General features: G+C 43.4%; 1 protein-coding gene across 1 annotated transcript; it reads left to right on the top strand.

Moving 5' to 3' along the window:
• Positions 1-2: 2 nt before the first annotated feature.
• Positions 3-12,266, top strand: TMEM179 (transmembrane protein 179). Its single transcript, XM_006018057.2, is given in 5 exon segments — positions 3-217; positions 219-299; positions 7,957-8,094; positions 9,898-9,976; positions 11,734-12,266. Coding segments are annotated over 5 exon segments (693 nt in total). The 3' UTR covers positions 11,914-12,266.
• Positions 12,267-25,368: the final 13,102 nt, after the last annotated feature.

Below are 25,368 nucleotides of genomic sequence, written 5' to 3'. Positions count from 1 at the left end.
TCATGGCGCTGAGCAATTTCCTCTTCGCGCAGTGCGTCTGCTACTTCCTGGCCTTCCTCTTCAGCTTCATCGTGGTGGTGCCGCTGGCCGAGAACGGCAACGACTTCCACGGCCGCTGCCTGCTCTTCACCGAGGGCATGTGGCTCAGCGCCAACCTGACGGTGGAGCGGCAGCGCCTCACGGTGCCGGAGGGGGGGGCCGACTCCGCCTGCCGCTTCCTTCACCGGGCTGCTCTCGCTGCTGCTGGCGGCCGCGCAGGCCTGGCGCACCCTCTTCTTCCTCTGCAAGGGCCACGAGGAGTGAGTACCCGCCCGGGGCACGGGGAAGGGCAGCGGGGCTCAGGGGTGCCCCAGCGCCTCACTCGCCAGGGCACGGCGGGCAGCCCCCAGTGGCAGAGGCTGAGGGACACCTCTTCTCCAGTGTCCGCCGGCTCCTAGGACTCATTTGGGCGCTCTGCTCGGTGTCCCCGCCCTTGGCGCGCTTGTTTTGAACCTCCGCTCCCCTCCCAGGTGTTTCATGATTTGCTCCTGGAGCTTAGTTGCAACCTTGTCTGTAGCCTGCCCGTCTGGGGGAGGCTAAAAGGTTACATGGTGAGCCCACACCCCGAAGGATGACAGCTAGGCCTCTTCTTCTCCAGTTGACCCTAAGCTAGAAGCTGTCCTCATAGGTTGGGGGTCAGGCTGCTTTATCCACTTCACTCCCTCTAGTAGGGCCATTTGTAGTGATTATTCCCCTCTATTTGGCACTGAAGGCCATTTTGGGCCCCCCACTGCAGAAAGGATGGGGACACGTTGCGAAGAGTTCAGCAGCAAAAAGGGTTCGAGGACTGGGGGCAGGAGAGGCTGAGGGAAATGGCCTTGTTTTGTCTGGAGAAGAGAAGCCTGAGCCGGGATTTCATAGGAGCCTTCAGCTGGTCGCCAAGAGGATGGAGCCGGGCTGTCTTGTGTAGAGTTTAGATGATGGTTTGTATGGGATGGTTTGGATAGGGATGATCCTGCCTCAGGCAGGGGGTTGGACTAGATCAGCGTTTCTCAACCAGTGGGCCACGACCTAAAAGTGGGCCACAAGAATATATGAAAGGGTTGTGAACAAACTTTAAAAATGGTCATCTTTAAAAATGGATTCTTCTTTAAAGGTGAAAAATGTGGGAAACCATGGGTTTTCCCTTGCAGGCTGGCAGAGCTCCAGCCTGCAAAGGGCTGCTTGGGGCCCCCTATGCCCCACCCCCCACCCCACACACTGTGGGACTGGGGGTGGGGGGCAGCAGGGTGGGAGTGAGGGGCACTGGTTCGGCACTGGCCATCGATGTTTACAAGTGGGTTTTGGTACAAAAAAGGTGGAGAACCACCAGACTAGATGACCTCTGGAGGTCCCTTCCAGTCTCACTTCTCTGGGACTCTATCTGTGACTTTTCTAAGGGGTGGTGGGTAACAGGACAAGGAGCAAAGGTCTCAAGCTGCAGCCCGGGATGTTGAGGTTAGAGATGAGGGAAAACTCTCTCACTAAGAGGGCAGGGAAGCACTGGGACAGGCTGCCCAGAGACGTTGTAGAACCTCCATCCTTAGAGGCTTAAGACCTGGGTAGGTGAAGCTGTGGCTGGATTGAGCTAGTTGAGGATGGGCCTACTTTGAGCAGGGGGTTGGGCGACGTGGCCTCCTGAGGTCCCTTCCTACTCGCATTTTCTATGATTCTGTGACTGAAGCAAAGCAATAGATCATCATTGGAATGAGTTAAAAACCACCTGCGGGGCTGTGGCATAGGAGTTTCGTGCCCACGAGCAGTGAACAGGCAGCAGCGTGGCAGAACAAAGGCTTGTTGCATGGGTGAAACAACAAGACCATTAAAAAGAAGAGAGGGTCATCGACACTCTAGGAATGAAAAGTTTAGAAGGGAGCCGATAGATGATGAGTAGGGCCCTATCGAATTCATGGTGGAAGCGGGCTGTACTGGGGATCCTTTAATCTTGCAGGATCCCTCGCAACTGCCCCACCACTGATTGGTGGAGGGCCCCGCTTGCGGTTTGCTCCTGATCAGCAGGGAAGTGAAAACCACGGTTTTAAACATGGCACCTTTTTTGCCTCCCCACTGCTGATTGGTCAAGGGGCCCTGGTGGCCCTGCTGCTTGCTGCTAACCAAAGGGGAGGCAGAAACGGTGCCATGTTTAAAACCGTGGTTTTCGCTTCCCTGCCGATCAGGAGTGAGCTACAAATGGGGACCCTCCACCAATCAGTGGTGGAGGGTAGAGGGGGCTCACAGGGGAACCTGTAGGATTAAAGGAGCTGCAGTGCAGCCCACTTCTGCTGTGAATCCAGTCGGGCCCTAAGGATGAGCCAGGAAGTCAGTGGACTACCTCAGCGCTGCCTGACTAGAAATGCTGCTGCCAGGGCCAGGCAATTGGTTTTAAATGTTGAGTAGAGCAAGAATCAAAGGGGTGCAAGTGTACCAGTATATGCCCCTGGGATCTGCTCTTGCAGGCACTGTACCAGTATCTAGGCAAGAGGCAGTCCCTAACCCAGAGAGCTGACAGGCTAAGCAGACAGAATGATGGGAAGGGAAACAGCTGTACAAAAAGGACTGATTCAAGGTCACACAGCAGGTCACTGGTGAGCCGGGAACAGAAGGTGCATCTCCTGACTCCCAACCCATCTGCTCACATCTCCAGCAGGGTATCACTGGGCCGTGTCCGCTGGCTCCTTGGACTGACTCAAGGGCCAGTGGGTGCTATCTGGTGTGCTCTGCTCACTGCATCCTTGTTACAAACCTTGGACCAGCACTCCAGCTCCTGTTTTTTTCATTTGTCCCAGTAATCAGTTGTCACCTTTTCTGTAGCCTCCCCACCTGACGGAGGCCAATAGGTGACTTGGTAGGTCTAGGCTCACATCTCTGAAGGTGACAAATAGGCCTGACTACCAACCTGTCCGCTCACATCTCTGGGCAGAGTTTCACTGGGCAGTGTCCTCTGGCTCCTTGGACTCGTTCGAGAGCCAGCGAACACTGTCTGGTGTGTGCAGCTCGGTGTCCCCCCTCAGTGCACTCATTTTGAACCTTTGACCTTCACTCTCATCCCTGTTTTGTTCTTTAGTTGTCCCCCATAATGACTTGATGTGCATTTAGTAGCCCCCATATAATGGAGGGCTTTTAGTTTTACTTGGTGGGTATTATCCTATGTTCCCAATGCACATCAAATAGGCCTGACTCCCAACCTGGTGCCCTGCTTACGAGGCCTCCCAGCTATGCTAAGGCATGTTTTACACCTCTGTTATCACCCTACAGCTTGCAGCCAGTAGGGTCAGCACATTCCTGTAGTCAGCTACTGACTTGATCACTCTGAATTCTCACAGACACTTTCAAGCTGTGCACTGAGTTGCTGCTAAGAAGACAGTGCTCACTGCTAAATGCCGTGTGAGCCAACAGAGCAGATCAAAAGATGGGGGGAAATGGTGAACAACCAAAAAACTCTCTTGAATTATTCCATGGTGCTAAACCCAGGGCCTCACTGTTAGGGTGCTCACTATACTATTATCTAGGTAAGAGGCAGTCCTGGCCCCAAAGAACTTGCAGGCTAAGCAGACAAAACAGTGGGATAACAAGGGCACAAAAAAGCTGCAAACTTCAGCTGCTGCTTTGCCCTGCCCTGTCCCCAATTGAGGCCTCCTTGTCTGGGGATGGCTCCAGGGATCCAACTGTCCCTTGCTGGATCCTGCCATGTGCAGTGGGTGGCAGGGTGAGATTCCTGATGGGGGGCAAGGCTTCTGGCCACAAGGTGGGTCCTTCCCCTAGTCTGGCTTTGTCCTCCCCCTCTGTGTGTGGATCCCGGCAGGCATGGAGGACTTCCAAAGCTAGGTCTGCCAGCTACCCTGTGTCACTCTGGAAGGGGCCCTCCAGTTGGCTTATGGATGGGCAGAGGCTTTGCATCACCAGAGCAGCACAAAGGGCCGGGGAGGTTCCTGCCTGTGGTCTGGGGGTGGTCTGAGATTCCATATGCTAGACGAGCTGAGTTTCAGGGCACCTGTGTGCTCCCCTTTCTTGCCTCTGTCAGTAAATACCATGCAGTGCATGTGTCCGAGAACCTCTGAATTCAAGACAATTGTTTATTGGGTCTTTAACATTTCCCCCCATTTTGGACCCACTTTCTTGACTTGTATGGCAGTTAGCAGCAAGCCTGGTCTTCTAAGCTATGGACCACGTGGCTGCTGAGAAGTGTCGGTAATGATTCAGCGACCGAGTAGGTAGCTGACGACCAGCAGCATTCTGAATTGACTGGCTGCAAAGTGTAGGGTAATTACAGATGTGCCAGAGATGCCTTATAACTGCTGAGCGACCTAGTCGGCAGGGTTAGGAATCAGGAAACCTGCCTTCTTTTCCAAACTTGCTAGTAACCTTTTGTGTCATCTCAAATCAATCCTTTCTGTGCAATTGTTTCCCTTCCCATTGTTTTGTCTGCTTAGCTTCTAAGTTCTTTGGGGGCAGGGACTGCCCCTAGATAATGGTACACTGCTATGTACAGTGGGGCCCTGGGTTTGGTTGGGGCCCCAGAGCGCTGTAATAATACTGTGGAAATAATAGCGTTGAAGTTCATTTTCTATCTCCCAGGTATTCTCTCTCTAGCCATCTTCAGTCCATCTGATAGTAAGATGGCCCTAGCAGATTTGCAGTAGAACAATGGAAAGTTGGCCTAGGATTGAAACACCCGATAATAAGGGTTGCCAGCCTATGGCATGTGCATCACAAATGCCACAGACAGCCTCTGCATGTGGGGAGGAGACAGGCAGCACAGTGGAAGTTAGGGTAGGATGTGGAAAACAGAGCAGCAGATGAGGCAGGTAACACAGGGGGGGGAGAAGAAAGCAGAGCAGCAGATCTGGCAGGAAGCACAGGGCAAGTAGGAGAAAGCAGAGCAACAGATTGGTCAGGGGAAGGGGATTAGAATGGCATGCCTAGTTCATGACCTGCCCTGTCCCACTGTCCTATAAGATCAAAGTGTAAGAGGAAAATTTTAATATACTTTAGCAGGGAAAAGTTTGTTTTTTAAAAAAGAAATAAACTTTAAGTAGTTACAGAAATATGGTTGAGTTTTTCAGTTCATTTTTAAAAATCACTTAAAGTCTCTGGATGCTGGATTTTGGACAAGATATGCATGATGTCTGGCCTGTTTTCAAATACGGGTATTTATTCTGGTTAGCTGGGCAGGTCTCTCTATAGAAAATTGTTCTTTTTATGTGTAGCTTAAGGCTCTCTTGCATTCCCTCTGAACATTTAGTCTTTGACTAGTGCTCTTCATAGTTTATAAAATGTCCTATCAGGTAAAAAAGGAGCTAGAAGACTGCTTTATGTGTGAAAACTGAGCTAAAGCATGTTGCCCTAATTAAATATGCTAGCTTGAAATCTTATGAGATTAAAACAGGACAGTATTTAGCCTGTCTAATAAAACACGGGGAGAGAAAAGTTCCACCTTGCACTCAGATCTAACACTGCAAATCTAAAATGCAAGAGTAGCATCCCAAGTGAAATACTGCTGGTGTAACCTTGAGCAAATGCCCCTTCATATTTCAAATATGCATAAATGACTGATCTTGAAAATGGTCCTTTGTTTTTGGAGAGGTTGGGGATCTTAGACTTTTTGGGCATCATAAATGATGACCATGTTTCCTCATTGGAGGTAGTTCAGGAAGGAGTAATTCCCTTGCATCCTCTGAGGTTGATAGATCCTTTGCCATTGACTTCATTGGAACAGGATCATGACTCATTGAAAATGTACGAGGATATTCAGCTTGCTGAATAATTTAGGAGGTGTCCATTGGCAGTCAGGGGCCTGGAGCTACAAAAATGACTATAAACAGAGAATTGGGTGAAGACAGAAAGGAGACTATTACCTAGGTCAGTGAAAAGATTGTCTGGATATGGGGGGCTGCGCACACGCCTATCTTTTGTCAAGGGTACATGATTTGTTTGAGGCTGAGTTGGGAAGACCTGAAGCAAGTAGGCTTTGTAGTTGGTCAGAGTTGCTTGGTTATCTGCACAGCACAGCATTGTGCCATGTAGCCATTCCCAGGGATGCACACATGGTAAGAATTACAGCCTTTGCTAGCTAGCTGTCTAACTGTATAGTGATTGGCCTTACAAAACCATTTCTGTTCTGGTGATATTATCATCTCCAGTGGTACTTCACATTTTTTACTACTTTTAAAACCAGAATTCAGTAGTAAAACATGCCCACTCTATCCAGTTTTAGAGGCTATAACAAACACCATGAAAATAGATAGGAGTCAGGGCAGGACATTACACAAAGCTGTCATGCTCATTCTGGCTCTCTCCACTAAGTGGATGAGTCTTTGCTTTCTACACTAGACCTAAATCAAAGTCCACTGAAGTCAACGGAAAGACTCCTGGTGATGCACCAATATCCTGTGGATTAGCTAGCCTCTTGCTGGGTCTTCTGCTGTGCATTTGAAAAGTCAATCATTTATCTCTCTCTTTTTTATAACTGGCATATTATTTTGGATTTTGGAATTTCCTATATAGAAGCAATAGCACTGTACAACTTGTATGAGTTTAATTTTGATTGTGGGTAAGGTGAAATATGCACAGAATTAAAGGCCTGGGATACCTCACTCCCAAATCTAGGTCTGCCACAGGATCCTTGTGTAGGCTTCGGGCCAGTCACTGCGATTATTTTGCTTTTCCCTGAGTCCTTAGTCTAATATGGAAATAGATCTGTTATTTTTTCTGCTTAACAGGATGTTCTCATGATTAATTGGCTTGCATTTTAAAGATGAAAAGCACCCTGTTCATCTCAAGCATTCATCATTTGTATTTAATTTTCTCATTACCAAACAATAATGCATTTAAGTCGACATGTTAGAGCCTGCTTCTATGGAATGAACGGCAAAACTCTCCTGATTTTTGGTAGAAGCAGGATCTGGGCCTAGGCATAAATGCCCCAAGCTACACAGCTCATTCCTCAACAACATGCCATGCTGAAATACTGCTCCTTGAAGACCCTAAACTGCTAGACAGCATGATGATCTCAGGTTAGACACTGTCCTTGATCCTCGCATGGAAAGCAGGAAGAATATCCTTTGAGTTTTTTTATGAGAAACTGACTTCAGTGGGTGCCACATGGACTCCCACATGGGAGCAAGGGATGCATTTTCTGGGCCAGGCTCTGTGCAGATGCAATATAGATAAGGCCCAGGGCTCCCTATCTTCGCCACCACCCAGAGGAGCCCCAAAAACATTGGTTCCAGGCTTGTTCCTGCTTTTTGCCCATCCTGTTCAAGCATTTTACATTAGCACCCTAGGCAGTCAGATGCAAAGCATATGCTTGATGCCTGCCCTGGGTTCTAAATGACAGAGCAGAGCAGTGTCACAGGGGGTCAAATCCTCAGATGACATGAACTGAGTTATCTCAGTATTCATCTGATCCAGCTTTCCATGCATACTACACATATGGGCAGAGCCCTGTCCTATGATGCCAGCAATGTTAAGTTTAGTTGATTAAAATAATTATAGTTATCAGTAGTATTTTGCTTTATTTTTAGTTTTCTTATCATAGGCAATTTTTGTCCCAATTTTCATTTTAGTTATGAAATAATTTTAGTTCCACTTACTATAATTTGAGCTAATGACATTTATTTTAACAAAGGTGATTTTCATCATTAGAGCTAATGAAAGCTATGCTGTATGAGAGCAATCACACAGCTCCGTATTTACGATTTAGAGTCCTATCTTCCTGTGTTAAAAAAATAAGCAGAAGAGCCTAAGAGGTAAGGATAATGAGAAACAACCTCATAACCCTTAGTTTGTCAATTGTATGAGGTGCTCTTAATTAAATCAGATGTATTTCTAATGGACACTGGTATCTTACATATGTGCCCAGTGCATGCTACTTCAAGAGACTGCTGATGCTGTATTTCAGCTGTTTATGAGTTACATTTTTCTTCCCTTTTATTGCAGCTCTTTCTTTTATGCTTTTCTGAATCTGCTGATCAGCGCCTTTGTGGTTTTTGTCATCTTTATTGCCAGCACTATAGTGAGTGTTGGATTTAACATGTGGTGTGATGCTATTACCGAAAAAGGAAGCATGCCAAATAGGTTAGTATTGAAGATTACAGTTCCTTTTTCATATGTACCCAGATAAACAGAAGTATTACAAAATGTAGTTATTAAATGCGTGGAGAGCAAGCAAGAAAAGGTATTCATGACATGAAGGTCATTTATGGTCTGGTTTCTAGACTGGGATCCAAACAGCAAAAAACTTTCCTTTAATCTCCATGGGGAAACAAAATGATCAGTTATTTCTGTGATTGGACTACTAGGGAGTAGTCACGTGCGAAAATTCAAGAATGCCAAATAGAAGTTAGTATGATTTCAAAAGGAACCATTCATGACTGCTATTTAATGAGGGAGGGGGTGTGGTCCAGTGATCAGAGCTGGGGACTGGGAGTCAGGGCTCCTGAGTTCGTGTCCTATGTCTGCAGCTGACCCACTGTATGCCTGCAGACAAGTTAATTATCCTTTCTGTACCTCCATGGACCCATCTGTAAAATGGGCATAAACATATTCTTTTCATAGTGGTGGTATTAAAATTTCCACCACCTGGAGACCTGTTTGAAGGTACTACATAAAGTGCAAAATACTGCTGATCAGCATTGTCATAAAATGTACAAGCTATTCAGTTAATAAAACAATCTAATGTGTACCATCAGTGGTTGGGTTCAGTATAGGAGGCAGAGGATAGTTCGAGATGAATTATAGTAGCAAACAAATAACAATGAGCTGGTAGGAAAAGGTGACATTTTATGTCATATGATATTGAATAACAGTACTACTGAAGCATACATTTATGTTTTGCATTGTCATATGTTGTAAAATGCCATAGTAAATGTTCTGTTTAGGGCGGCAACGATTAATCGAATTATTCGAATATTCGGTTAAAAATTCTATCTCGATTACAAAAAAAACGCCTAATCGAATATTCGGATAAGAATCCAAGATGGCCGACACCACTGACCAGGACAGAGAAGAGGCTTCAGAAATCAACCAAGAGATAGAAAGACCACCTCAAAATCCTGGGATTTTTTTCACAGCACCAGTAAAAGTCCGAGTTTATTTGTAAAATCAGTAGGCAGCCTCTCTCTTACCATCACAGTATCTTCTCCTTGCTGGAACATCCGAAACAAACACCCACACAATCCCTTCTTCTGACGTTTTCCCTGATGATGTCAAAAGGTAATGGAGGCTCCTGTGCTTTGTTTTGGCTAGGGGTGAAAGGAACAGCTGGGGTAATGCCAAACGTGTGTTGGGGCGGGGATAGGGGGAGAGAAAGGGGTGGGTGTTAGAAGAGGAGGGTTTCAAACTTATTAATGACATTATATTATAACAATTACATTTTTCAGAAGACCACTGCTCACTTAGGGTTAAATGTAGATTTTCTCTACTTTCCAAAAAAAAAAAAAAAAAAGAAAAGAAAACAAACCCCAAACTATTCAATGCTTATTTTACCTTCATTTTAGAGTAAATTGGCAACCAACCCAAGTATTGCAATCATTGATTACTGTATATTGCACTATGAGTTTGAAAGTTGCAGCCTTTATTCTGGTGTTTCTGTTCAGGATAAAGGAAGGTGATTAGAACGGACTTCACAGTTTGCTCTAGGAGTAGTCTTAAGATAAAAAAAAATATATCCTGTATTTATTTCAGTGATAGCAAAGTAATTTCTTTAATGATGATGTCATATTCATGTGTTTTTATAGTGATGAGGTTTTGCTCTTAGAAATCCATTGTGGCTAGGATAATGCTTAAATGTTTGGGTTTTTTTTCATCCTATGCTTAGTCTGATCGTTTGGAATCTCTGAAATAATTTTCTTTTCTTCCCCTAATGCCTGCCTCTGGTAGCTGTGAAGAATTACAGGATATTGATCTTGAACTGAATTTAGAAAACTCTGCCTTCTATGACCAGTTTGCTATTGCACAGGTAGGTCAGAATAGGGTCCCACAATATGCTAGTTAACTTGCTATTTGTGCATCTGTCTAGGGCCATAGGAGCTGATTGAATCGATCCATTGAAACTGATGAGAATTATCCATAGATGTCAGTGAGTGATGAACCAGGAGCAGTGTGTCACATTATTTTTACATTAAAAATAGTTATGGATGTTGAATTTACATCTACTGCTGTTATTATTTGTTACTTCATGTTTCAGTGCCACCAGATGTTGTGGAAGCTGCCAGTTTAGCCAGATTGAAAAAGGGATTGGACAAATTCTTGGAGGAAAGTGGCATCGGTAGTGATTGAACATGGGAGCGAGGGGCACAGCCTCTGAATCAGAACTTCCTAGACCTTAGGGCTAGGAACAGAAATTACACTTAAACTGGTATAAGTGATTGGAAACCGGTTCAAATTTGTAACACAACAGAAGTTCAGGGCACATAAACTGCTTTCAAAATGGCTGAAACCAGTGTAAGATCAACCTGGATGGACGTAGTATCAGACTTACTGTTTTAGGTTAAATTGGTTTATTGAACTTCTGTCCCAGACCCTCTCCAGTTTCAAGTTAAGTCAGTTCCCCCAGTATGCCAAGATGCTTTGCACCTCCCCTTAAACCCTCTGTTACAGTGTGGGTGGACTAGCCTTGGCCCAAGCTGTCTGCTCCAGCCCAGCAGGGAGGCTGCTCTAGCATCCCTGGGCTTCTAGCCCAAGTCACTGCAGGCATGTGGCTGTGTTTCCAGAATCAAAAGTGAATGTCTGTTTACTTGCTTAGCATTTCTATCTACACAGCTTAGAGTAGACTCTAACCTGTGAAGACTGAATCAATTCAGCTTCAGGTTTTTTGACTGTCTTTATTTAGCCTAGATGCGAGGCGTTGCACGTGAGAGAGGAACAGTGGGAGGGAGAAAACAACCCTGTTCATACCCAGTTCACTCTCCCTTGCAGCGTCCACTCTCTGCCACTGTGTGACATAGGAGACAGGGCCAGATGGACCAATGGCCTGACCCAGAAAATGGCAATTCTTATGTTCTTATAGGATCTATCCTGCATAAAATCAAGTACCCGCCTTATCCAGCAAAACTGGTCTATGAACAGTTTCTGATCACTTAAACCAGGTTATGTGTAATGTCGGTCCCTAACCCTGGAGTGAGTTGCTCTTACTTTCTAGAATGGAAAGGTTCTTAATTCACAAAAACTTTAGTGAGACTGGAAGACAGTTTCCTTTCCAGCTCTACACAGGTTGTTTTACAAATTCCTCCCATCCCCTTAAGCAGATAGTCACTGGAACAAACTTCAAATCACATACTATTGCCACCTCTACAGTAAGATAGAGTTCAACATGCTTTTAATAGCACACGTCACAGTTTTGCTTAGACACACACCTGTCATGTTCATTTAGTTCCTTCATTTATGATTTTTTCCCTGAGAGACAAGGATTCATAGATTCACAGATTCATAGACTGTAAGAGGCTGGAAGGGACCTCACAAGATCATTGGGTCCAGCCCCCTTGCATTAGGGATAGAAAGTTAATGCTGTGATTTCTAGTGTATTCTGTTCTTTTTGATTTTGAATAAGAGGTCACAAGCCTAAAGAGGTCAAGAAACACTGGGCTCATTCTCTTTATTTGGTATGAATTGGCCTAGCTCCATTGGAAGTTGTCCATCTGAGGACCTGGCCCTTTACTGTGTGTTGACTTTATCCTTATAAAACATATTAATCTCTCCCCCATCTCTTCTGTCTAGTTTGGTTTCTGGGCTGCTTGGCTGACTTGGCTGGGAATTACCATCCTGGCCTTCCTGAAGGTTTATCATAACTACAGACAGGAGGACCTTCTAGATAGCCTGATCCACGAGAAGGAGCTGTTGCTAGGAAGATCCTCTTCACGAACCTCTTTGCAGGATGAGAAAAGCGGCATGATCTAACATGCTAAGTGCAGGTTGTAAATTTTAAAACTCAGCATTGCAAGTTAAAGTCAAGTAAGAGAATTGAGTGTGTGAGATCATTGCCTTTCTGAACAGAAATTTAATCTGGAATTGCATAGTCCTTTACTAAGAAATCGTTAACAGACCTATTTCTGTTAAGATATAGACAATGAACTGTATGCTGTGCCATTGATTGACTTAGTTTGTTGCGTGTATTGGAATCTGTTGCTATTGGAGATCTTACATGCTTTCCTTGCCCATTGTGAGAAGGGAATTGTACTAGCAAAATTATGTGGGGCCAACCTTTTTGGCAGGTGTGCCACAAGTTAGCCCTGTGCCCTCCCCGAGTGCCATTATAGTTCCCTTCCCTTCCCCATTTTAGCTGCTCTGCTTTCTGTTCCCTGGCCCGAGCTTCTTGCCCTGTCTGCTGCTCTGCGTTCTGCTTCCTGCCCTGTATTTCCTGCCCACCCTGCTACTCTGCTTTCTGCCCTACCTGCCATTGTGCTACCTGCCCCATCCCTGATCTGTGTACCACATGCAGAGGTTGCCTGTGCCACACGTGGCCTGCATGGTGCAAGTTGGCCACTCCTGTTCTAGACTGCCTCTTTAGTGTTTTCTGTACCATGGTTTTAACAGAATTTTAGCTAGCGTTGCTCTGATCCAAGACCAGACAGGGCCTTTGTTACCTCATTTGCTGAATTTGGACACAAGGCTGATGGTTTTGTATTCCTGCTCATTGGATTTGGTTTAGAGCATGTGGAGTGGGGTTCTTAGGTAGATTCTTCATATTTGCTAGTTATGGTGAACTGCATAAAACAGTTGCTACAGTGTCTTGAAAATACTATCTTATGGAAAGATTGTAGAAAATAGTTATGCTCATGTTTTATCCTAGACTTTGGCATGGCTAACATTTATCAGTGCTTTGTAAAATGTATTATTGGCAGTAGCTAAAGCTTGCATAGTAAGAAGATTATCTTAATATACATTATTAATGCTTGCTCATTCACATGCTCCCTGAGACTATATTTTATTCAACTTGAGTATTAGAGTTTCTTCTGCTATTTATCTCCTGTAAGGTATGCACAATTGTTATAAGCAGCTGCATATTAGAGGTATGTATATATCTATCAGCACAGTGAACAGTAAACACAGCTTGGTAATTATATAGCTGGCCCATCTGTCAGCTGGGCTCTTCTGTCTAGCTTGAGCTGAGAATTGTAGGGCTCCTTATTTCTACCTTGAAAAGGGAAAAAACCCATTAAAAATAAAACCTACTTAGCGAATGTCATGAAGTTAATTTTACTTGGAAGGTACCCAGATGACAGGGTGATATCATTGGGAGGTGAGATGATAGGGTGATAGGCAAGAAAACCCAAAACTAGATCAAGCAGTTAAGAATACTGATAAATTGGATGAGTCCAGAATTTTCATGCCAGAGAATTGAGTGCCTTGCTAACATCCACGTAATAATTATCAGGCACAATATGAATCTGTAGCCCAGTTCACTAGAGTGCTTCGGCAAACGCTTACCTTTACGCATGGGAATAGTCCCACTGATTTTTAGCTGGACTGCTCAGTGCTTAAGTGAAGCACTGGTTTAAATGCTCTGCTGGATCAGAGCCTGAAGGCATTGTAGCCATCCAGAGTATATAGTTTTGTTGAATACATCTTGCTGAGTTTCCAAGAATCCAAGAGCCAAATTGTTCCCAGGCAATGGAGAAACCTATTTTGGGTAATGTGGAACTACATTAATTTTGCATTTGGAGGAATGGTCCTTGGGAAATTGCAAATTTCAGAGTTCTAAGTGGTTCCCGGAGTCCAGACCTATCTACACAGAGAAACTGTTCCTTTGCTTTGATTCTTTCCAGAATTGAGCACAGTTCCCTTAGAGCTTTAGTATCATGGTGTTCTGTAGCTGCAACTTCACATCAGGGGAAGGTTTCAAGAAGATGGAGTTGGAGACCAAATATATTAATGCCAGATCGAGGCTTAAAGTGAAAGGGTCATCCATCAAGTCCCTTCAGCACATATCTCATTTTATGAATGTGATAATACTGCTGATTTCCTCAGTACTACTTGTATGCCCAAAGTAAGAGTCATTTTTTAGCAACTTGCTGGATGGAGCTAGAGTTAATATTTTTCCTATGGAGCTTGGGGAACAGTGATGCCATAAGCAGCAAGAGTCTCCCCAACATCTCCCCCTCAAGGCACCAGACTGTCATGCTGGAAGTGTTTCTAAGGGGTCTGAGAGGAGAAAATGCTGCTGTGTTGTTGAGGTTCTCCTCTGTGGCTCCACCCTGTCCCCTGTCCTGCAGTTGCAGGGCCCATTCACTCCAGTCTGTTCTCAAAAGAAGAGTGCAATATTTGACTCATAATTTATAGGAAGCTTAATGTTTGACGATAGAGTAAGCATAGGATTTTCAAAAGAGCACGAGAGAGGCAGGATCCCAAATCTGACTGAAATTCAGTAAGGCCCCCACTTCGGGTTCTCTGAAAATCTCAGCCTTAATCTCTGTAATACAAACAGGTGAGTCAACTCCCCTGTTTATCTAAGCCAAGTTGCTTTCAAAACTTTGTGATGGCTACTTAGGTTATGTATGCTGCTGTGGCGAACTGGCTGTGCCCAGCAGAAACATGCTTACACGCACTGTGCTGCTCTCTGTGGGCTGCCTCCTAAACTGTGAGCCTCAGTGCTGCATCCAGGCTAATGAGCAATGCTGAATGAGCCAGTTAGCGCACCTGCCAGCTAATTAGTCGGCCTGCTGTGCTAGGTATTCTGGGTTACACTGCTTCTGATATTGGAGGCATCCCACCCACAGTGTTGTGTGTCATGGTATCCCTGCAGCTCACAGACATTTTACTGTGCAGAGAAAGCCTTTATGAGCCTTGTCAGACCCTATGCTGTAAGCAGAACAAACATTAATCAGTTTAGTGCTGTTCAGCTTAGTGGAGCAGTCATGTGGTAAGGCAAAAAACCTGCTTTAAACTACCCCTCACGTGCACAGCTGTGACTTGCCACTAGAGGCTGGGTGAGCAGAGGCAGGACCTAGGAGCTGCGGGAGGACAGTCTTGCTGCTCCTGCTCGGCAGAGCAAGTGCTGCAGCTCCAGAGTGCCTGGCAGTTGCGGTGCCTCACTGTCCCTCAGATTGGCTCTGCTCCCAGCTCTAGTGAGCCAGTCTGCGGGGGAGAGAGGGGAGAAGAGCACTGGCTCCCCACTGCTGCTCATACCAGCTCTCCTTCTGGTGTGGGTAGACCAAATCAGTTCAAGAAGGGGGTGGGGGGGAGGCACTGCCTCCCCACTGCTACTCACACTGGTGGAGAGCAGAGCCAGTGTTAATAACAGTGGGGAGGTGGTGCACCGCCCCATGCTTGGACTGGCTCGGAGCTGGGTGCTTGGAGCTGGTCCAAGTGGTGGTGGGAGCCACCATGACCACCAGGTGCTCTGGGACTGTGGTGCTCGCTCCACCAGAGGTGCCTGCGGGTGAGGTGCTATGCCCTGGCCTCCCCATATGCCCACTGCCTCCTGGGATGCTGGAGGACTTTAACTTGTGGCCACTATCCACAGCTTTTCTGCCCAAGTTGATGAAACAAGAGTAAAATTAGATGGATTAAAGAGAATCTTGCCATGGAGAGACGTAACATCAAGCCAAATAATGAGTGCTTTAAGCCATTTAAAAGGTGTTAATGTGCAGCCAGTCCAGCCAGAAGCTGCCTCAAGTTACCATGTAACAAGGCCCTATTGCTTGAGGGTATTATCCTCCCTTTCCATTGCCCTTGAGTTTCAACATGTGGCTCATTGAGCCAAATATTGAATTTTAAGCTAACTTGTCAGGAAAAAAAGATGCTGAAGCTCTGCTCTGGACCCAGCAACAAATTCACTTCTACATCGTTCATTTCCCTTCCTTTGACCACCTTTACATAATGCTTCATACCAAGAAGACAGAGTTTAGAAGCCATCAAATTAACCAAGCTAGTCTAAAGGAAGGGGAAGTTTTCATCCAGATTGTCACAAAGAGTTTAGTTGTAACCTCTCTAGGACCCAGGGGGAGGGGGGCAAATAGTTTTTTTCTTTGCACTTGTGACTAATTGCAGCCGGTGAAAAAACTCCATGCCAGCTCATAATCTAAATCTGAAGTATCCAAACCAAAATAGGTCTGCTGAGGTAAGGGCCAGGACTGTAAACATGTCCCTGTGTCAGAATGGCAACTTGATTTTATGGTATTGGTATCACAACGTTCTACACTCTGTTTTTATTATATAAACTGCCAATCGGTGTTGAGTGGACTTTGATAATAATGCCATATTATACATCAGATGTCTTTGATATTTCAGAGGCATATCTAATTTGCATTCTCCAAAATTATGCTGGAGACGCCAGCTGTTAGACAGGTTATACAGTAAATGTAACAAGAAATGAAGATCTTCTCTTTTCCCTTTTGGAGTGTGGTAAGGGGTTTTTGCCATTGCTTCTTCCCTAGATTTCTACTGTTACTGCCCATAACAGATACCAGAAGTGTGTATATACTAGAATAGACTAGTTAAGAATGCGGATTGCTTTTATATTGCTGATATAGTCATTATAGTTAAAATCAGACTCAAGGGCCATAAGTAGGCCTATGTAAAATGGTTGATAGTAGCATGATAGAGTTTATATGAAACTTTATTTATGAAAATGCAAATAGTCACTATTCTGTTGCATCCCTCCACAATAGCAACAGTGTATTGATGCACAAGAAACCTACCAAATCAGATACATTCCAGATGCTGTAGCTTTCACCCTTGCCCTTTTCCAGTTCACTCTTTGGCACTATTGATTTTCTGTGTTGAGAAATCCTGTCTAGAAAAATCTGACCTAGCTCAAAAATAGCAAAAATATTGTAGTTTCCTTAAAAGAGAACAAAGGGAAAATAATTTGGAACAGTGCACTTTTAAAAGAGCTTCAAGGCTTGTGGATTCTTATCCCTTAAATCTCCAAAGAACCAGCAGTGTTTTGCTTGTGAAGTTCCTGTGGCATCACAGGCATGCTTTGGACATTGAGGGTGCATCATGATTTTGAGGATGCTACATATTAATTCCTTAGAGAAATATGTAAGTAACAAATGGGGAAGGCTTATCTAAGCATGTCTTTATGAAACTCTTTAGTATCAGAGATGTTGTTTATATATGTATATAACCTATACAGACACTGTGTATAAATGTGTGCCGTGCAAAATGGGTTGTTAGGTTAATGCCTGTGGTTATACTATGAGATGGGTGTAAAATATCATTAGATTGCATGTCATATTAGTTGTTGGGTAGCCTTAATTTTCTGTGCTGTCTTTTTTTTCACTTGATATCTCTATGAGTTATCACACAGCTTCAGTGATAGGAACAGTTGTCTGTCTTCACTTGTACAGGGATTTTATGATTTATAAAAGACAGTAATATATAGTGAAAGGGAATTACAAGAAGAACACACTTCACTTTGGTTGTGTTACATCTGTTTTAGGTCAAAACGCAAGAATCCTACATTCCTTTGGAACAAAGTTCCTAATGTAATGTAAAGTTGGTTGGTCTAGGGACATAGGCAGACAAGGTTCTTTGGGTAAATCTGATATCTTTTATTAGATGAACTAAAATAGTTGGTCTAATAAAAGATATCAGATTTACCCAAAGACCCTTATCTATCTAATGTAATGTATTTTGACTCCTAGCTGTCTATTGACTTTTTGATGTAGCTAAGTAACTAATGCTAATACAAAATGGAGACACATTGGAGTCAGCTAATTCAAATATTTTCTTAAAAGCCTAACCCTTCAGTTGCCAAAAATCACTAAAACTGTCTAGCGCAAATCGTAAGATTTCAGCTCAAAACAAGTTGCAGGTTTTTGTAAATAATAGTAAATCAGTTATAGAGAAAAAATAATGTAATTTATTGAAGAAAGATTTATTTTTAATAAGATTGCAGATTGGTAGCAATTGAGAGGAGAGAACCCATTGTAACGCTTATTCGTGTTAGCTGATCTGATGACAGAATCTCAAACCAGATTTTTTCTGATGTAAACTGTTGTAGATTCATTCAGGTCTGCAGACTTATGCTGATTTACATCACCTGAGAATCTGGCCCTTTCTGTTTAAAGTTATACTGAATCCATTTGAATACATGGTCATTTTGCTTGTCACATGCCCTTCACAGTTATATGTTCAGATGTTTGGTTACAAGGTCAGGGGCTCTTGTGCTAATTAACTGCAATTGATGACTAATCTGGACAGTCTCTAAAGACTAATTATGTGGAGCTTTGGCCATCAAGACCTTTTTGAACGTACTTGTTTTCTTCCTGTGGAGACGGCTCATTTATAGCATACTCCAAAACCTGCTGAAGTCAAGCAAAGGTTTTCCACCACCTTCAGTGGGTTTTGGGTCAGGGCCTGATCCTGTATTTTTGTGCACTTGAAGTCCCGTTGATGTAAGTAGGGAAAATAGGGCGCGCAAAGAATCCAGGTCTAGACTTTCAGTTTTATGGAGCCTGTACTGTATTTCAACTCTCAGAAATTCTGGCAGCTTCACACTCCCTTAGTGTGGCTGCTAGCAGTTAGCCTCTGCTGATTTTTGGGATGCAAGACATTAATGACCAACTGCCACCATGCTAAAAATTGATTTTCTGCATCATCTTTAAACCCATATGTCCACATAGCTGTTTTCTAAAAAGTACAATAGAAAAGGAGAGACCTCAAAACCAGAGTGATCTGCCATCTATGCAGTGCAGGAATGAAGATCCTGTACTCTGTGGTGATCTGGTGTGTAAGCAAATGCCTTGTTTATAATTTACCTCCTCCCATGCCAACATCCCAAACTTCCTATATAAATGTTACTGCTGCCTGACTGGGGTCTCCCGTGTCTTAATAGCAGCAAGAGTTTGGCTGATCATACAGAGTGGTCAAAACTATGGTCTTTTATGAAGGTTTGTCTTGGGATTGTGGTGAACTTTTGTTTCTTCTTGCCCTGCGTGCAAATACTGTTGCATTCCTGGGAAAGTTCATAGCTGGATCTTGAGAGTAAATCTGCATCTAGGACCAATCCATAACGTTTGCTGATGCAAATGCTCTGTTTGCTCTAATTAGCATGATTGCTTTTCAAGGAAAGGCTCTGGAGACTGCTGTGCCCTTTTCATACATGTGCTCTGGCCAAGAAGACCAGCTTATAGACATCCAGTTTTTACTCTTGCAGGCAGTGAGAAAATGCTCCTGTAACTAACCAGGTTGGGAATCTGGTATTAAAATTATTTCTGTCCATGATTTTCTACATTTCTTTCCTATTCTTTCTTTGCTAGAAAGAAAGAGCCTTTCTTACATTGTCTTTTAGTCTTGACAGACATGGGTTTGGGTATATCTCAAACATTTGCATTTTTCTTAAAGTGACCAGACCATAATCAATTGTTGTTCTTCCTAACACTGTGTTTCTAGCTGAGAAGGATCAGGCAGCTTTTTAACTCTTTCAAAAACCTTTGTCATGGTGTCTGAGATGTTAAACAACATATCCACATAATTTATTACACAAAGTATTTCATCCAGCTCAACCATGGAGCTGTTTGGCAGACAATACCTAAGGATTTTATTTACTTGGAGAAGTATTTATACAGCAGTGCTTCTTCGCAGAATTCTGTTAAGTGAAGCTTTTAGTTGTATTTGTTAAGGACAAGAATGTAAGTGTATAGAAGGATTCATGTGAATGTATGTACACTGATTTCTGTACTTTTCTACCTCTCATAGTTGTCTAAAGCAACTTGGGTTTTCCATGATTGAAAGCACCTAAGTGACTTAGAAGCCTAGGTCCCATTTTCAAAGGTAACTTGAGTTTCAAAGATGGCAAATTGAGTTTGTTGGTTTAGTATTTGAACAGGAAGGGTACAAACGCACCTTTGTTTTGGCCCAAGCCAAATTTAAAAGTTTTCAGTGTTTCTTTGAAAATGAAAGAACATAATGTTTTATTCACCTGAACCATGGGTAGAACAATGACGTTGAAGACTTAGTTCCAGTGCCTTCCCCGGTATGGGGGGATTCAGACCATATCCATGACCGACCAGAAAATTGCCCTAACCACCTGGCTATAGAGGATCCTGAAGCTGGATCCTCTTCTGTCCCTTTTGTTGAAGCTGTTAGACAGTGTAAAGCACTATTTTTTCTCACCTACCACATGCCCCCAAATAAAGCATGCACTTTGGTTTTGAAAGGCAGAATGTAGAAAAAAAGACTTTTCTAGTCATGGCTTAGAACGATCTTTTTCATGAAAGTGCTACAGGATGGCTACCAGGTTCATCCTGGGACAGCAAGCAAGAGGGATGGAGTGAAGTCTTAACCCTTTCATAGCTGTTTTCAAATTGGCAGTCATTTTTGACTGCTTATTTGGCTGCTCAGCCAACAAACTGTTGCTGATTTTGAGAGTGGCTGTGAAGGAGTTAACACTGGACTCCACCCCTCCTGCTTTGTGCCCAGTAGAGAAGCTGGAAGCCATCTTTCAGCACAGTGTCACCATACTTCTCTTCCTCCATGTTTCTACTTCAGTGAAGAAAAATTAACCTTCCCGCTTAAGACATGTGCCCCAATTTTGGAGGGCTGTTTTTTGGGGAGAGGCATGCCCAGAATGCCCTCTATTAGGAAGATAAGGGCAGTCTTCTGTGCGGTGCTAAATATGGGTTCACAAGCAGCGGAGGTAATTGAACTTAGGTCTCCTATGTCCTACACAAGTGCTCTAATCACTGGGATGTTGGGGTGCCCCCACAACTGGCAGTTTTGTGATTCTAGCTCCCATTTTCCCCCTTTTTTTGGTCAGTTGAGGAAAGGATGTGGCAATTTGACTCGCATTTATGAATAGCTTTTGGATGGCCAGAACTGTATTTTCTGAGCAAGGATTATTATTCATTAAATATTTTTGCCTACCTCTGCTTCTCTGACCCTTAGGCTCTTTTGAAAATGTTATCTCTGTCCTTGTTTCACTTTCGTATAAGTCCACTGAAGTCATGGGTAGAAAAATCTCATGCACAGAAGCTACCACTGGCATTTCTTCAGTAATACCAATTAAGTTAGGTTAGTGGACTATTAGACCCACAGATTTTTAAGGCAAAAGGAATCTCTCTGAATTGTCTGTCATGATCTTTTCTGTAATACCATCCCTAGAACTTCACCCAGTAATTCCTGCCATGGAAGAAATTATTTTTCCCAATCATGTATGTGAACATGAACAAGTCCAATAATTTGTGGTTGAAATGGGGTATATCTTTTACTAGACATCAGGTCTTGATTTAAAGAGTCCAAGTGATGGCATATTAACCATTTCCCTTGTTAAGCTTTTACAGCGGTTTTAACCCTCACTGTTAAAACGTGTTAAATGTTGACTTCAGTGATACATGATCATATCCCCAAAGCCAAGAATCACTCTTCTTGTTATATCAAGATCATAATTTATCAAAATCCTTTTGCAAATGACTTCAAACAGCTCCTGCTGTGCAGTAACTGTGTAAAAATGACTTCAGTAGAGTTCACAACCACTGCAGAAGCATGGCATTGCACAATCAACCCATTGAAGGAGGATAGGAAATCCAGAAGGTTTGGGGTATTGATTCTGAAGGTACCTTGAGGATGTTAAGAAGCAGTGAAGATTTGCCCCCAGCATGCTTTTACTGGTCTTATTCAAATAATATATGAACCAAGCGAATGCTTTGTTTCCCAGCCCAAACTGTGCGCTATAGAAATCAATCTATTGTGATCTACCGCACTGTGATAAAAGGTTTCTGCAGGCTTATTTAAAAAAAACGATAGCACTGACATCTCCTTCCCCTGGCTCATTTCATCTTTAAAAACATTCCCGCAAACCTTACAGCGGGTTTTATTGACATTGAGCCGATTAAGCCTTATTTCTTATATCTCTTTCTATTTGAGACAGGACCTGGTAAGGGGCACTAGAGAGTGCAGCATCCACTAAGTCAGAAGAAAAACTAATAGCAAAGAAAACTGTTAGCCTGTTTCACATGAGGAATCTGAACATTCAGATGAAGTTTCCAATTCTCTGTAGATAAACTGGCATTCACTTCAGACTTAGCTTTGTCCTTGTGGTCACTGCAGATCCAAATCCAATAGCTTTACATATCGAAGGGTGAATGAGCCTTTTGGAAGAGTGCACTCATCTGCACATAGCTTTGATAATTCATTAGCAGGTACGCTGAGCGTGGACATAGTAAAACTCATGGAAATAGCACTTTTTTGAGTGAGCAAACTGAAATCTCTCTCACTGATAGTCTCTGAAAGCTCTGCCTTTAACTTTGGCAATTCAAAGTATACTAAGAAATAATGCCTGGCTGGCCCCTCAACATCATATAGCTGTTGATTTATGGAGTAAAACAGCGAGTTGTGCCAAATCACTGTAAATTTGCCATTATGAACAGGAAAACATTAACAAACTGATTGTAGACTTAAAGGATCAGTCTTTAGTGTGATACTGCCTGCAAAGATTTAAACTATTTTTATTGCTTATGTCTAATGCAGAGCCTGAATGAATTTGAGCCTCTTTTAAATATATTGTCTTGTGATTTATACAGTTGTGAGCTATGGCCTTTCTCTTGTATCAATTTAGAAAGAAAACCCCTTTGAAAATGTACATTAACGTTATTTAATCGTGCTAAAGCCGTCCTGCTAAATTGATGATTTGGGACAAAATATTACCATTTTTATCTCTAAAAACAAAAGAGGTTCAGATCCTTTGCTGGTGTTTATGGATTAGCTCCTCTTTCCTTGGAGCTATACCATTTTATACCAGCTGATGATATATCTCCCAAATTTTTAAATATTAGCATTCATGCTTTGTATTATCTGTTGTGATATTTAATACCTGCTGATCTGGGAGAGAGATTGCATGCACTTCACAGAACCACCAAGTCTGAATAAGCTTTGTTGTTGTTGATTTATACAGTCTTGAAAGGAAGTCATTTTTTACATGTGGAAGATCATGGTTACTATCGTTTAAATATAATGCTTTGTAAACAATTGGTAAAATGATTATAATAGGCCTGATTCTTCTTCTAGTAAAACCAGTAGCAAAACTGGCACTGGTTGTGAGGGGAGCAGAATTGGGCTCAGTATAAGTAAAATATTCTAGTATAATTGATATTGAATTAATGTGTTTTCTATTGAATGCTTTATGCTGGAAAGTGCATTGGGCTTTTATGATTTAGTTCTATATACAAATAAATTCTTTGAAAAATCAACGTTGTTCATGCCTGCCTTTTGGAATTTAATTTTTATATAAAGACCTCATTTTTAACTCCCGAAGTCCTTGAAATCAGTGGAGATATCCTAATATTTGTGTTTTTTCACTGCTTGAATTCCCTGTCTCCTTCAGAAGTGCTCCACTTTGTGTTTATTAAGAGCCTGCAGTGTTGAAAACACATTGGTCACTCACACTAGCCAACCTGGTCTATACAGATATTGTTGCTACTGCTGCATACTTCTTTGAGGCCTTTGCAAAACTCATGATCTGGTCTTCTACCTATACTCACTTCAGCTGAGAAGAAGATACACCTTAGGATGATTGCTGAGACAGATGCACCTTCCAAGCAGTTGAGGGTGAGACTGTGGTTAAAAAGAGCAATATCACATATATCCTGACACTACTGCTCCAGGATTCATCCATTGTCCCCAGCCAACCTGCGGTCCTTGTGTGCCAACTATTACTTGTGGGTCCTATAAATCTACAACCAAAGGAAAAATGGGCATTGCAATTTCAGCACACTGTGAAGCACTAAATAAGTGCTCAATTCAGTAGGCCCAGGGTGTGAAGGAGGTCCAGGGTCTGAACCATAGGGAGCCAATTTTGTGGTAGTCCTTGGAGAATCATCTAGTCACCTGATACTAGCATCCCTCTTTCCAAATGCTAAGTTGCATTGGATGACAGCTAATGCCACTGTAATAGTGACAGCTCCTCCATTAGCTAATCCAGTGGAACGTGAGAGAGTACCTGGGGAACTAGGATTAAAACCAAGTATTCTTTTAAGATGTTTGCCAGTGAAGAGCTAGGGCTCTGGTTGCATTAAGTTCACTGGAGCCATTGACAATGTGCTGTCACCTAATTCCTTTGGACACCCCACAATGTCATAATATTTATATATTTTCCTAGCATTTTTTCCTTGTAATCAGTTGCTGTAATTGTGTTGTGTTTAATATTCATGAAGAAGCGAGCTGAAGTCCATGCAATTACAAACAGTAAGCCAACTACCCATTTTCTCCATAGTGTGAAAATATTAGGAACTGTGAGGTTGTCTCCAGACCCATATTGGTCCATGTTAGTCATATTGGTGATATGTATGACTTGGAGGCCCCATCTGCACATTCCACTGAAGATGTGATTAACCAGTCACCTGGCCACACGGTATTCAATTATTAGCACAATAAAAAGAGGAATAAGGAACAAAGTTATTCCTCAAAATATTTGTAATAACTTTATAGCTATTTTCTATCACACCATTAATTGAATGTGTGGCCAGGGGCCCCTGTGGCTGGGAGCCCCATCAGGTGATTGGAGCTCCCAGCTGCAGGGCCCCATGTGCACCACCCAAGCCTGGGAGCTCCCAGTTGATGCTGGCTCACAGGCCCAGTAACACATGCCCTCATGGCTGGATGTCCCACCAGCTGACAGGGCTCTCAGCCACGAGGATGCTCCATGCAGCCCCAGGGCTGAGAGACCACAACTGATGCGGTGTCCCAGCTCTGGGGATGCCCCGTGGCTGGAACACTGCTTCAGCTGTGGTCTGCCAGGTGTGGAGAACCTGAGGGTGCCCCAACAGCTGGGAGCCTGGGTCAGTTCATGGGGCTCCCAGGCATGGGAACACATGGTGAGCCCCTGCAGCTGGGAGTCCTGTCAGCTGAGGGGGCTCCCAGGAATGGGAGTTTGCTGCTTGATAGCAATAAGGTATGATACACTCATTGGCAGTAAGGCTTGAAGGGATCTGGTTCACAATCCCACAATCATGCTTCTTGCATGCTTCCCACAGCCATGCTTCCATATGTGGCATGGCAGGAGGTGCAATTGTATGGATCATGCATCAAATCCTATCGCGCCTTTACCTGCATGTGGAGGAAGGTCCTAAAACTCAAGGCAGAATGACTTGCAAACCTCCACAGATTTTCACAAAAGGGAGTAAGCTAAACAGATCCCCAGAAGAATTCATGGCCTTACTCACGTCTCTTTCAGAGGTTGGTTTTATTTTTCACAAGACCTTAGCCAAAATGTAAAACAAAAAGCACAGGCAGCAGTGACAACTTTCACCTGATCTGGCTACAGAAAGCAGTTTATAGCTGGGACCCAACACAAGTACATGGCTGCAGACAGCTTCAAAAATGGCTGATCAGGTGAATATCTGAATCGTGAAGACATTTCAAAACAGAGTGTCTTCTGTATCTTGTCTGTGCTGCCTCCCAGCCTCAAGC

This window comes from Alligator sinensis, unplaced genomic scaffold (assembly GCF_000455745.1).
Source record: "Alligator sinensis unplaced genomic scaffold, ASM45574v1 scaffold85_1, whole genome shotgun sequence".
NCBI lineage: Eukaryota > Metazoa > Chordata > Crocodylia > Alligatoridae > Alligator > Alligator sinensis.
This window is presented reverse-complemented; position numbering and strand designations above follow the sequence as displayed.